Raw genomic sequence first — 12417 nt, forward strand, 5'->3', positions numbered from 1 at the left:
TCCCGGTTCCCATGGTATCAGTAGACCCCTGGTAAGGTTTCGTGACAGAAACCACTTCGGATGAGTCACCGTGCAGACTCGGGTCTGAGCAAGCCAAAGTGAATACAGCGTTTCCCGGTGCCACTATGAGGAGGTTCTCCATAGCTCCTTGGTTTTGATTTGGTCAACAGGGTTGCTGCCCCGTCTTCCTCGCCGCGACCTTGAGCACCAATGGAGCTGACGGGGAATTTTCCTAAATGTCGGCAGTCCTTGCGGAAGCGGAAGATGGACAAATTCTTCAGTTGAAATCTCCTCCAAATATTCTCGTCATTTATCCATCGCGGATCGTCAATCGGTTAGCAAAATACCATATCATTGACGCAACAGAAGTGTTCGATATCCTGTGTGCGTTCGTGTCAGCTTTTTACAAGCCGATGTAGATCTCTCTCGCGTGTCCAGTTTTCCTTAATCTTTACAATGGACTGCTCGGGTAAAAGCGATCGCTTTCTTTGCTTCTCGGTGGGTATTCTTGTAAGTTTGTCAATTATTTGTCAGTGTTTTATCGAGAAGAAACTGATGGTAGAAGTGTTTCTTTTCACGGACCTACATTCTAAAGCCAAGTATTTCGGTTGATGAACTGCTTACCAGGCTTGGTGACCCCGCGGATTGCATAGTCTGCTTTGTGGATTACGCGTTTTGTTTGGTTCCATGTTTCTTCGACAGTGGCTATCGCTTAAGTGACATCGCTTCTTCTCTTTTGTCACAAAATCGCCACAATTTAATTCGTGGCGGGCCAGTGTGACCTTCACGTTTTATCGGTGATTTGATTCGCAAGACAGCAATCAACGACCGATGTTGAGGTGCGATGGTCTCATAGAGAAAGGCTTTCCAGTTAATGACGGTGATAAAATGTCGGCGTCTTATGAGAATATAGTCGATTTGCGCTTTAATGTTCCCACTATAAAATATAGGAAGATCATGAGTGTTCGACTATACGTTCGCCACCGTCATTGCGTGCTCCAAACCGTTTTCCTTCATTGCACTTGTTACTCTATTTTTCATCCACATGGCCATTAAGATTACCTGCAATGACGATATAATCATCGGCAGGTAAGTTACAGGTCGAGAATTTACAGAAAAGTATATTTTCGACATCGGGCCACCCTGCCTGACGTGCGTATCCGGTGAAGAAGTGAATCGTTCGACTGATATAATGGTGAAATTCAGTAACCGATCATTAAATCTTTTAATTTCTTTAATGATATCGCGGAAACCCTCTGAGATGGCAATGCCAACATCGCATTGAGTGTTTGAGCTACCAAAATAGAAAAGTTTATAGCCATTTTTGCCGCGGTCAGGTTCTATGTTTTTTAGCACCAGACCATCGGATTTCTTGAAGAGCGCAGATATCAATGCACCTATTCCAAGAGCTCTTACGAGTTTTTTGGTCTTTGCAGTGAAGGTGCCAATATTTAGCGTGTAGACACGTATTTGTTTTGTTTGGACTCATTTACTTGCGTCCTGACTCTGTCCATGCGTCAACAACCCTTGCCTATTTCTCGACAGGACCGGGGCCTGTTCTGCCGCGTCACCCAAGGTGAACACCCTAGTATTTCTCCAAGGCTTGGGATATCTCAACACGATCATTTTGTTTTAAACGACATTGGACACATTTGCTTGGTCGGGCTGTCGCGGGACCTGTCACCAAGAGAGATCAAGTAGGACTTAGCTTAGTGGAATAAACTCCACTATACTTTATTTGTCTCTTTCCTTGATCTCGGCATTTTATTTCTGTTTTACTGAGGATAGTTCAAAGTACCTTGCCTGAAGCACTCCTCCTTTATTTGCATGGTATGTAAATACCATAGCGGAGTTTGCAGAGTTCTATCATCTAATTTCACTTAAGAAGTGGGAGGGGGGGAGGTCAATTCAGTGAAAAAATTTCATGTTAATAAGATTTTTTCTTGGCAGGGTAGAGGCAACTTATCAGACGCTGCCCCACCTTTCGATCCTCTGCCCTCGTACGAAACTGTGTCCGCCTTCGCCCCTCTTTTAATTTTAGAACTTTGTGTATTAAACCCAAAAAGGGAGTCCGTGGACCATAAAGAGTAGGAGCAAGTTGTTCTCCATTTGTTCCGGTCCGACATCAAGTAGACTCAATCCCTAAACAAAAATTGTAATTAATTAATATCAAAAGACAAAAAAGCTTACAGAGATACCTGGAGAATTACGTGAAGAAGCACTGTGCAAAATTTCAAAACGATTGGTACAGTAGATTTTGAGATATGGTGTACACGGACTTCAAAAACAGCAAGTTTCAAAAAGGTGATTTAAAATTTTGTACTCTAGAATATTCGGCTTAACGCAACTTCAGTCGATTTGAAATTTGGACACAATATTCATAAGATGCATTATGCATACATTTAAAAAAATAACGATATCCAAGGCGTGGATAACGCTTCTATAGAAAGAGAGGCTCGAAATTTGCAGGCTGCTAGCCAACAAGTTTCTATCTTTGTTGGTCGCTTTTTAAGACAAACGGGGAGTACTTTGAGTGAATGAATCCCAAGTCCAAAGGGGGATACTATCTCAGTGTGCAATAGATTAATCATCATCATCATCAACGGCGCAACAACCGGTATCCGGTCTAGGCCTGCTTTAATAAAGAACTCCAGACATCCCGGTTTTGCGCCGAGGTCCACCAATTCGATATCCCTAAAAGCTGTCTGGCGTCCTGACCTACGCCATCCCTCCATCTCAAGCAGGGTCTACCTCGTCTTCTTTTTCTACCATATATATTGCCCTATAGGCTTTCCGGGCTGGATCGTCCTCATCCATACGGATTAAGTAACCTGCCCGTAACTTCTTGAGCCGGATTTTATCCACAACCTGACGGTCATGGTATCGTTGATAGATTTCGTCGTTATGTAGGCTACGGAATTGTCCATCTTCATGCAGGGTGCCCAAAATTCTTGGGAGGATGCTTCTCTCGAACGCGCCCAAGAGTTCGCCATTTTTTTTGCTAAGAACCCAACTTTCCGAGGAATACGTAAGGACTGGCAAGATCATTGTTTTGTACAGTAGGAGCTTTGACCCTATGGTGAGACGTTTCGAACGGAATAGTTTTTGTAAGCTGAAATGGGCTCTGTTGGCTGCCAATAACGGTGCGCGGATTTCATCATCATAGCTGTTATCGGTTGTGATTTTCGACCCTAGATAGGAGAAATTATCAACGGTTTCAAAGTCTCCTATCTTTATTCTTTCCGTTTGACCAGTGCGGTTTGATGTTGTTGGTTGGCCCGTTTGGCCAGTGCGGTTTGATGTTGTTGGTTGGGTGGTTTTTGGTACTGACGTTGCCACCATCTACTTTGTCTTGCCTTTATTGATGTGCAGCCCAAGATCTTGCATCAGTTGCCGCCTGCTCGATCTGGATGAAGGCAGTTTTTATGTCTCGGGTCGTTCTTCCCATAATGTCGACATCGTCTGCATAGGCCAGTAGTTGAGTCCAATTAAAGAGGATCGTACCTCTTGCATTTACCTCAGTATCACGGATCACTTTCTCGAGGGCCAGTTTAAAGAGGACGCATGATAGAGTATCCCCTTGTCGTAGACCGTCGTTGATGTCGAATGGTCTTGAGAGTGATCCTGCTGCTTTTATTTCAGTCTTATCAATTTCCTCGGGATACCGAATTCTCTCATGGCCGTGTACAGTTTTACCCTGGCTATGTTATTATAGGTGGTTTTAAAGTCGATGAAGAGATGGTGCAACTGATGTTCATATTCCAACAGTTTTTCCATCGTTACCTCTCTAATTGCTGCACTGTGTGATATCTTCCTTTTTATGTATGAGACAGATAATGCCTCTTTGCCAGTCGTTAGGCATTGATTCGCTGTCCCACACCTTGAGCACAAGTTGATGAACCACTTGGTGTAATTGGTCGCCTCCATATTTAACTAATTCGGCTGTAATTCCATCGGCTCCTGACGACTTATGATTTTTAAGCCGATGAATTGCACGGACTGTTTCTCCTATACTTGGTAGTGGCAGTATTTGTCCGTCGTCTTCAGTTGGCGGGACCTCCAACTCGCCGATGTTCTGGTTGTTCAGTAGCTTATCAAAGTACTCAACCCATCGCTCCAATATGCTCATTCTGTTGGAAATCAGATTTCCCTCTTTGTCTCGGTAGGATGAACATCGAGGTGCATAAGGCTTCATCCTGCTGAATTGTTGGTAAAACTTGCGCGCCTGGTGCGGTTGCTCCCTGTACTTTTCGAGTTCACAGACTTGTTGGTTGGTTCTCCCAGGTTTCCTTTTTCCGTCTGTGAAGTCGCTTCTCCGCTCGCCGGAATTCGTGATAAGTCTCCGCGCGTGCCCGCGTTCTTTGAGAACGCAGTATTACTCGGTATGCAGCATTTTTCCTTTCCGCTGCTGGCTTACATTTATCGTCAAACCAGCCGTTCCGACTCTTATTGCGGATGGGGCGAAGTATGTTTGTTGCCGTATTTATGATAACGTTCTTCAGGTGATTGTGAAGATTATTTGTTGATGCTTCATCTCCAGGATCTCTGTTGACTGCGGTTATTGCGGCCTCCATTTCCCTACTATAGGTGTTGCGGAGGGCTGTGTTGTGGACGGCTTCAGTGTTAACTCTCACCTAATTGTCAGAGGGGATTCTGGGTGGTGTTGTTATTTGTGCTGATCCGAGTCTATATTGCTGTTACTCTGGCGAGGGTTCGTTCTACTGCCTCGTAGAAGGTGTCCTTCTCCGACTCTGTAGTCTCCTCTGTAGGGGCGTGAACGTTAATGAAGCTTATATTTCTAAATTTGCCTCGCAAGCGCAGAGTGTATAGCCTTTCGCTTATGTTTTCAAAGCCGATAACAGCAGGTCTTGAATGAAGTGCTCTAACACACTTCAAGGCCCGGATCCAACATGGATTGTTGCGCCAACGATTATTATTATTATTATTAAGAAACCTACTCCGAGCACATGGTTTACTGGATGGCCGCTATAATATACGATGTAGCGGGTCTTCTCCAGGAAACCGGTCCCTGTCCAACGCATCTCCTGTAATTCTGTTACATCAGCCTTATATTGGAACAGGGTGTCGGCTAGCTGCTTGGCAGCTTCATCTCTGTACATGAAAAAATGTGCAAATCGTTATTCCTTTGTCGTTGCCGGGTTCGTCATTGTGTTATCTGTCTAGTCCGAGGCTCCTGTTGTGGCTTCGTAACAAATTGATTTCCGTGTAGGGTTGTCAGCCCTACCCAACCCCCAACCTAGAGGACCAGTTGTTACAATTTGTCCAGTTTGTAGGCGCGGGAGACTCGCCTTCATCCTTCTCCGTCTGCAGTTTTTCATGAAGAAAGAACGGCCAGCGGTCACCTCGTGGAGGTGGAGATAGGGTTTGGTAGTAGAGCTGTTGTTGTCAGTTCAACAGGCGTTTCCCAGGTTTTATGCTCCATCGTGGGCACCAATTCACGTTTCGCCCTGGGACCTATACTATCCTTAGAACACTAGATTAACACTGAACACTATTAAGAAGTCACCACCTAGTCCTGAAATGCCCGGGTGTTACACGCCCAGTCATACTGTAGTGACACGTTCCTTCCTCTTTCTTAATTTGGGGTTTCCCCGAAACACAGTAGATAGTTCTTGTTCTTCTATCGTTAACCCTGTTAGGGTCTATCTTTGTTAGATTTAGTGCGAGAATTCACTGATTCCTGATTGTAACTCTGTTGTTATGTGTGTTGTTTTGTTCAGCTTGTTTTTTAGTAAGATTAATATTTTGAAATGTTTTGTACTCAAACAACATTGCGAGGACACCAAAATAAACGAAAAAAATTCCCGTAGTCGGGAGCGCGAAATAGAACTAAAATGTATCTTTAGCGTTCAACCAAATTGACTACTTGTACTTTCTTTAAAGTGGAGCATCGTTTTCGTTAAAGACTGTTCTTACGCTCCGTCGATGGTTTCCAACGTCGATGTGTAGCCAGTTTTCGAACCACGTCTAGATTTGAATCTAAAATACCAAAGGTTGTTGTCTACGGTAACGAGGAATTACTCTGGGTTTGTTCCTTTACTTAGTAGATGTTCATCCGTTAAGTTGAATTTTGAAAAACTTAACGAAAATCAGACGCAGTCTGGTCTGTCCTCCATTTTTCCGCCAAGAAAGTAACTAATTTCACCTGGAATGTTCAGAATTCAGAGGAAATGTGCTGAGTTTTTCCTAATTTAAATGTAAAATTATATAATTTGGATTCAGGGAAATAGTGGTCGTCACTGCTACAATTGATGGAGTTACGATGAGACTGGTTTTTATATTTTTTTCGTATCTTATTGAATTTAGTCACTCGAGTGCATATTTCCCCAACAACAGATAATATTAGGTTGAGTTTATCAAACGTTTTTGTCGAATAATTTCATTCAAACTGGGTCATACGTTTTTTTTTCTGATTTTTTCAATAGTTTCTTTGGATACCATCGAAAAGTTGTTTGAAGGGTTCCAAATATTCTTCTAAGAAAAAACTTATCGTTTATATATGTACATATTTTTTTTCTTCGCTAATATGTCGAAGTATTTTTAGTTATATTAACGATTATTCATTCAATTCAACTTCTGTAATTTTATCTTGATTACAGACAACGAAAACCCTAACCAGGTGTTTCTCATAGACGGAGACATATCAAAAACGTTAACTAACTGCGCAACGGATGCAAATCCCAGCACAAGGTAAGTGGTATATGGACGTTGTTTGTTTTTATCAGGCTGGCACCTTATTGAAGGTGGAAAGGTATCCAGGGAAGAAGGGCTGCGACGAGAATACTGCTGTGGGTTTATCATTTGTATAGCATTAAATGTGAAAATAGTTGAATCTCGAAGTATATTCTCATTAGAAATGGAATGGGAAAAAGAACAAAACGAAAGAGGCGAGATGGACTATTATTCTGCAAAGGACGACTATACGATCGAGAGCGTTATTGTACCTAGTGTTGTTATATTAGGAATAGGAACAAGTCGCAGGGAGTCCGCAATCCAATGAGAGCACTGGCTAAGGTAAAATTACGATGCCGTTTTTGGTCAAAAACTTACGAACTAAAAATGAAGTTTCTGAGGTGGTTGAGGCGAGTAGGGTGCCTGTCGTCCTCACGCTCTACATGGGCTGCTCAAATATGAAAGGCAACTTTCAGTTTGTCTTATGATAGGTTGTAATGGCTTAATGTGGATTTGGCGGTGGCCAAACGACCATTTTGAGCGGCTGGAATCAACCCAGAGGTAAAAAGCTACCCTAAAAACCTGAAAAGTTTGCGAAATCGACCAAAAAGTACTGGTTACTTTTCAAAACTTCAAGTGACCTTAAGCCGAAATCTGAAAACCAAACAAACTTTGAACACATCGTATAACCCTAGCGAAAGGTATATGCAAGCTAAAGTTGGAAGTAAAACAAAAAAAAAATAACAGCTCGACTGCGTGCGTGAAGCTATAAAGTTCCGGACCCGAGTCTCGCGATCGAGACGGAACATCCACAATGGATCACATCCCCAATTGATGCTTCTGCTGCCTCAGATGTTCAAGCGGTGCGGTTTTTGGGGCTCCCACCGGGCCTTGCCATTCTCAAGGCACAATATTGGAGGATGCCCCTATTGTATCAATGTGGGTTTTACGGGCTAGAGAAGAGGAGCGGAAGGTAAAGTCCTCAAATGGAAAGACTGTTGTTGCACAAATTGCAGGAGTCCTGTTTCAGACAGACTACCTGCTAAAATATCCTCCTGGAGCGTCTAGGACTCTGACTCGGAACCTATTACCTAAGGCCTATTCAGTATAGGAGCAAAACCCTGTGGACTCAGGGTGTCTCATTTACTATCCACCTCTTTTTTGTGTTAAGAATGCCTTGAGTATAACGTGCCAGTCGGCTCCACGTGTCCTCGCTTTGCAGCATGGTCTCGATTATGATGTCCGAGAACCCAATGCACCCTTCTTTCGAAAGATGATGGCGCTTCCACCTTCTGCAGAAAAGAAAGTTGTGTCAGGCATCATCCACTATGTTCTTGCAATAAATGCAATGCCAGGCGACCATGATTTTTCGATTGTATGCTGATAAGAATGAAAATACCCATTTTCGCTGAGCACCTGGGTTAGGTTATAGTCAACTTCATTGTAATTGAAATAATTAAACAACAACAAATATCGGTATTTGCAAGAACAAAAATTCACACCAACGAAAAAGAAACAACAAGTTTTAATTATTTCAATTAATTAATCGTTGGAAACACCGCATAATTTCACTCAGAACCTCATCGTTCTTCCGATTGAACCACGGCCGCACGTCTTTTATGAGATGTGCAGTCCATCTACTACTGGATTTTCTTTCCCAGGATTGCTGCCATGCGTAGAGAGTACGGGCTCTTTTTTCACCCCTTTTCTCAGATATATAAGCCTCCGTTCGGCAGCATTGAGAGCGATTGGGATTACGCGATCACCATTACAGCTGGCTCCGACGCGTTTCCGACCAGATGTGATTCTCAAGTATCTCGAGTCGTAGAAGGCTATCGTATAAGGCATTCCAAAGGTCCGGACCAAGGATAGATCCCTAAGTCGCCCCCGATGTCACTTCATTCCACGCTGTTCTTCTCGGGTCTCGTAGAGTAGGGTATGGCAATTTAAATAGTCCCTTAACATCCGCAATAGGTAGCCTGAAGTATGGTAGATTATCCAGTGCCTCAAGCAGCCTCGCAGAATTGAAGGTGTTTCTTACGTCGACTTTGGAACATGAAAGGATCTTCGAAACCCAGATGGAAATGCTTTACAACAAATATTCAGGAAACACTGAATTCTAAATTAGATTAAGTAGCAATCGATATAAGTATGAGCACAATCCCAACATTATGAGGATATGTATGAAAATCTTACTTTAACATGGATTTCGAAACTAGCGAAAACAAAATTAGTATACACAACTATTTCACATTTCAGCCATATACTTGTTTATTATCCAGAAAAGAACACCGTTGCAGATAAATGCATTAACCTTTTTCATCCATCAGTGCAACCCAGCAGTTCGATTCCTCCTTGTCACTGTTTGGAGGTCTCAAAGCCCCGCTCAGCTGGTTCCGATCATCATTGAATCCTATTGTAAATCCGATCAAAATCCACCAAAATTGGTGTACTTTCGACTTTCCTCGAAATTCGGGAAGAAAATAAAATAGCGATGCCTAGGTATTTGTAGAAGTCTGTGTCGGTCGTAGCTTGGATGTGGAGGTCCCCAATGCTATGTTCGACATGCGGCTCTTGATGACCTTTACGAATGGCTAGGATCCGACACTTGTCTAGTCCAATTTTCTAACAGATTTCTAAGATGGGCGTCAGTACCAGCATACAGCTTGATATCATCTAGGTACATAAAGTGTGTCAGTTCGCACTTAGCTCGCAGGCGATATTTGTAAAACCATGCTCTCTAGCATCATTTAATAGTCTGGCCATGGAAAACGATTGAGTGCCATGCAAAACCAAATGGGACTCAACGAATCTTCCTCTGCCTCTCCGTATATGGATAGGCTCTAAGGTATTGGTACCCTCGGATGAACGCATTGATAAGGTGGCACTCTTCCATGACTGTCCCCACAAACTTTAATAGTTTGGGATCAATGCGATGCTGTCTGCTCCTCGGACAGAATGTTGTTGGTCCTGAGGTGCGTATTGACCGTTCCACTAATGATGGACGTTATGAATTTGTAGAGGGTTGGTAAGCAAGTAATCGGTCTTGTGCATGCAGCCGACTGTACATCACAGAATCCTGCCGACGGTTCAGACGAATTTTCCATGGTGGATCTCTTCAGTCACTCAAACCAATAACGCGAAACCGAATCCGTGCAATCTGACAGTCGTAACTGCACCACAATACACAAGTGGTTGTAGTTGCAGCAGCGACATATCAGGACACAGCCGAGATGCAATCCCATCATTCATTTGAGATCGAATTCTCGGAGTTGCTGGAAATTCATAGATCCTGGAAATACCTGGTCTGTGCAAAGGAATCTTTTCCGAGAATTCTGCACACGCTCTTTGAAATTCGTCTCGAATCTCAGCGGAAACCTCAGCTGGACGGTGGATAAGAGTGCTTCGGCGAGTACTGAAACTGTTGCCTGCAGTGCAGCGTGGTGTTGTTGATGCCGCCGCCTCTGCCCCATCGAATCTCGGTCACCAGTTTTCGCGATGACCTCAAGTCGGAAACGTTCCCTGATGATGGCCGGGAGTGTGGCTCTGCGAGTTATAAAGCGGTACTGGTCTGCGACTCGCTGTCTAGTCACGTGCGCGAATTGCGCGAAACGCTCGACGAATCTCTGGTGCAACAAGAGGGGGTAAGACGTTGTCCCCGCCCTCGCTGTTATTTCGTACTAGGAGCGTATGAGGAAGAGGTTCATTTCGTCAGTCCACTTCATCCGCTGTCTACGCTGCAGCAGGCGGAGCAATGCTCCTGGTCGTCGTGGCGCTCAGACGTCGAACCACGCCCCACGAGTAACGGTTTCGACGTCGTGTTGTCCATTACGTGAGCCCGACACAGTCACCAAGTCAGACAACTCTCGCCGGTTATTCGTACCGGATCTCAAATTTCTGCTTTTCATTTTTGATGGTGCATTTTATCCCTAGCTGCCAGGTGTGGTGATAGCTTCCTAAGTGGGTAATCTGCAAGACTACAAAGTTCTTGCACTTTCCTCACCTACCCCTTGAGAAATTGTGGTGGCCTGCAGCCATTCAGACTGAAGCTATCCATCCCTCCTCCTTTCACAACCGGGCTTGGGACCGGCTACGGCGGAGATTATTTATTTTATTTTGTTAGTTATTTTTGTATCTTTATTTGAGCGCTAGACTGACTCATTGTCATTCTTATGATTCTAATCAGTTTTCTTGGAACCTCAAATTCACACAATATTTAATACAATACCTAGCGATCGATATTGTTGTGTATGTTTGATGTCAACGAAAATTTGATGGATACCAACATTATATTTTGAACATATCTTCATTATCTGCTTTACTGAGAATGTCTGCTCAATCGGATTCTCCATTTCGAAACTCCCCCCTGATATTCGCTAACAATATTTTTTAAGAAGGATTCGCACCTCCTTCGATTATTTTTGGCAAAATTTTGTAATGTGGACACAGCAAGGATATTTTACTATAGTTTTCGCAGCAGATTTTGCCAGTTTTCTTATAAATAGGGCAATGTTTATAAACTCTTAACCTTAGTCGCTGAGATTGTTTTATGGATCTCAAAGATAATGTCCAATCGACGCCTACAACTAGGGCTGGACAGCATTCAAATTTGAAATGGCATTCCCCAAGCATGTGTTTTAAGTTCAATGTTTTTTTAATATCTGTGCAACATGCCTGCATAATCAATTCTCTGATAGCATTGAAATCCTCCCTTTCAGGATGGGTGAGAAGAAGGTTGGTATCATTGCCTTCATACTTGTAAATTACTCAAACTACCCGTCCTTGCTTCTGACCCTCCCTTAAGTCTTTAAAAGTTCTATGGCGCCCGGCGCACAAGGGGACCCATTAAATGAACTGACCCATGTAGAGGCCCGTGAGGCTCTGGGCGCGAGTCTCACAAGTTTGGTCGACTCTCCTGTAGATGTTCTGAAGGCAATTCAGGGACACTCCTATAGAGAGTGGGAGGATCACTTTTTGGCGATATCATGTGCCAAAGGACTATTTTTCTCTAACATTCACGCTGATTTACCCATAATTCAAACGGAAGCTACGTGTACGCTTACAGTTTCCGGAGAAAAATTACTGAATTGTCTTCAGGACAAATGTAATACTTGCACGGTTAGAGAAACTAACGAACACATTATCTTCGGGTGTAAGGATTATACCCGGTTTCGGGTTAGTATCGGCTGTTACATTGAGTAGTTGCTTTATGTCTCCATTAAAACTCCCAGTTGCGCCCCTGCAAAATAAGGTTCTTGATTGGAATCGCGATGCCATTCTTTTCTTATATTATGCCTCTTAAAGATATCGTCTCTTGAATTTGTCGTTTTATCTGCAGATCTCGACATTTAAGTCCTTTTATTTCTTCTCTCTACAGATCTTCTCAGTGGTTCGTCCACTTCATATCAAAGCTATCGGCCTCAGCGTCTGCATGATTTCTTCTTCTAACACTTCGACATATTTCGATATCATTCCTTCGTTTTGGAGCTTTCCAATATCGAATCTTATAGCTGGGTTGAGTCTGTTATTCCTATTATTTGCTATGTTTTACACCATCGATATTTTCCTCTGGCGAGATAATGGTCTCTGTCGCAATTTGCGAGTTGAACGTCGCTCCATCTGGTTGGGCCCATGTCCTCTTGTAGAGCGAGCCTGCGGTGAGGAAAACAAGTCAGTGAGATTGCCTCGTTTTGGCATGCAAGCGAATTCCACCAGTCTGCCTTC

The 12417-nt window shown here is 43.4% G+C and overlaps 1 protein-coding gene across 1 annotated transcript in view; it reads left to right on the forward strand.

The window, feature by feature from the left end:
* LOC119658657 (serine/threonine-protein phosphatase 4 regulatory subunit 1-like) overlaps nt 1-12417 on the forward strand; it is a 366002-nt gene that overhangs the window by 13902 nt on the left and 339683 nt on the right. Inside the window, exon 2 of the mRNA XM_038066204.1 lies at nt 6621-6711. Coding sequence (XP_037922132.1) covers nt 6621-6711 — 91 coding nt within the window. The remainder of the gene's footprint in view (nt 1-6620; nt 6712-12417) is intronic.

This window comes from Hermetia illucens, chromosome 6, assembly GCF_905115235.1.
Source record: "Hermetia illucens chromosome 6, iHerIll2.2.curated.20191125, whole genome shotgun sequence".
In the NCBI taxonomy this organism is placed as follows: domain Eukaryota; kingdom Metazoa; phylum Arthropoda; class Insecta; order Diptera; family Stratiomyidae; genus Hermetia; species Hermetia illucens.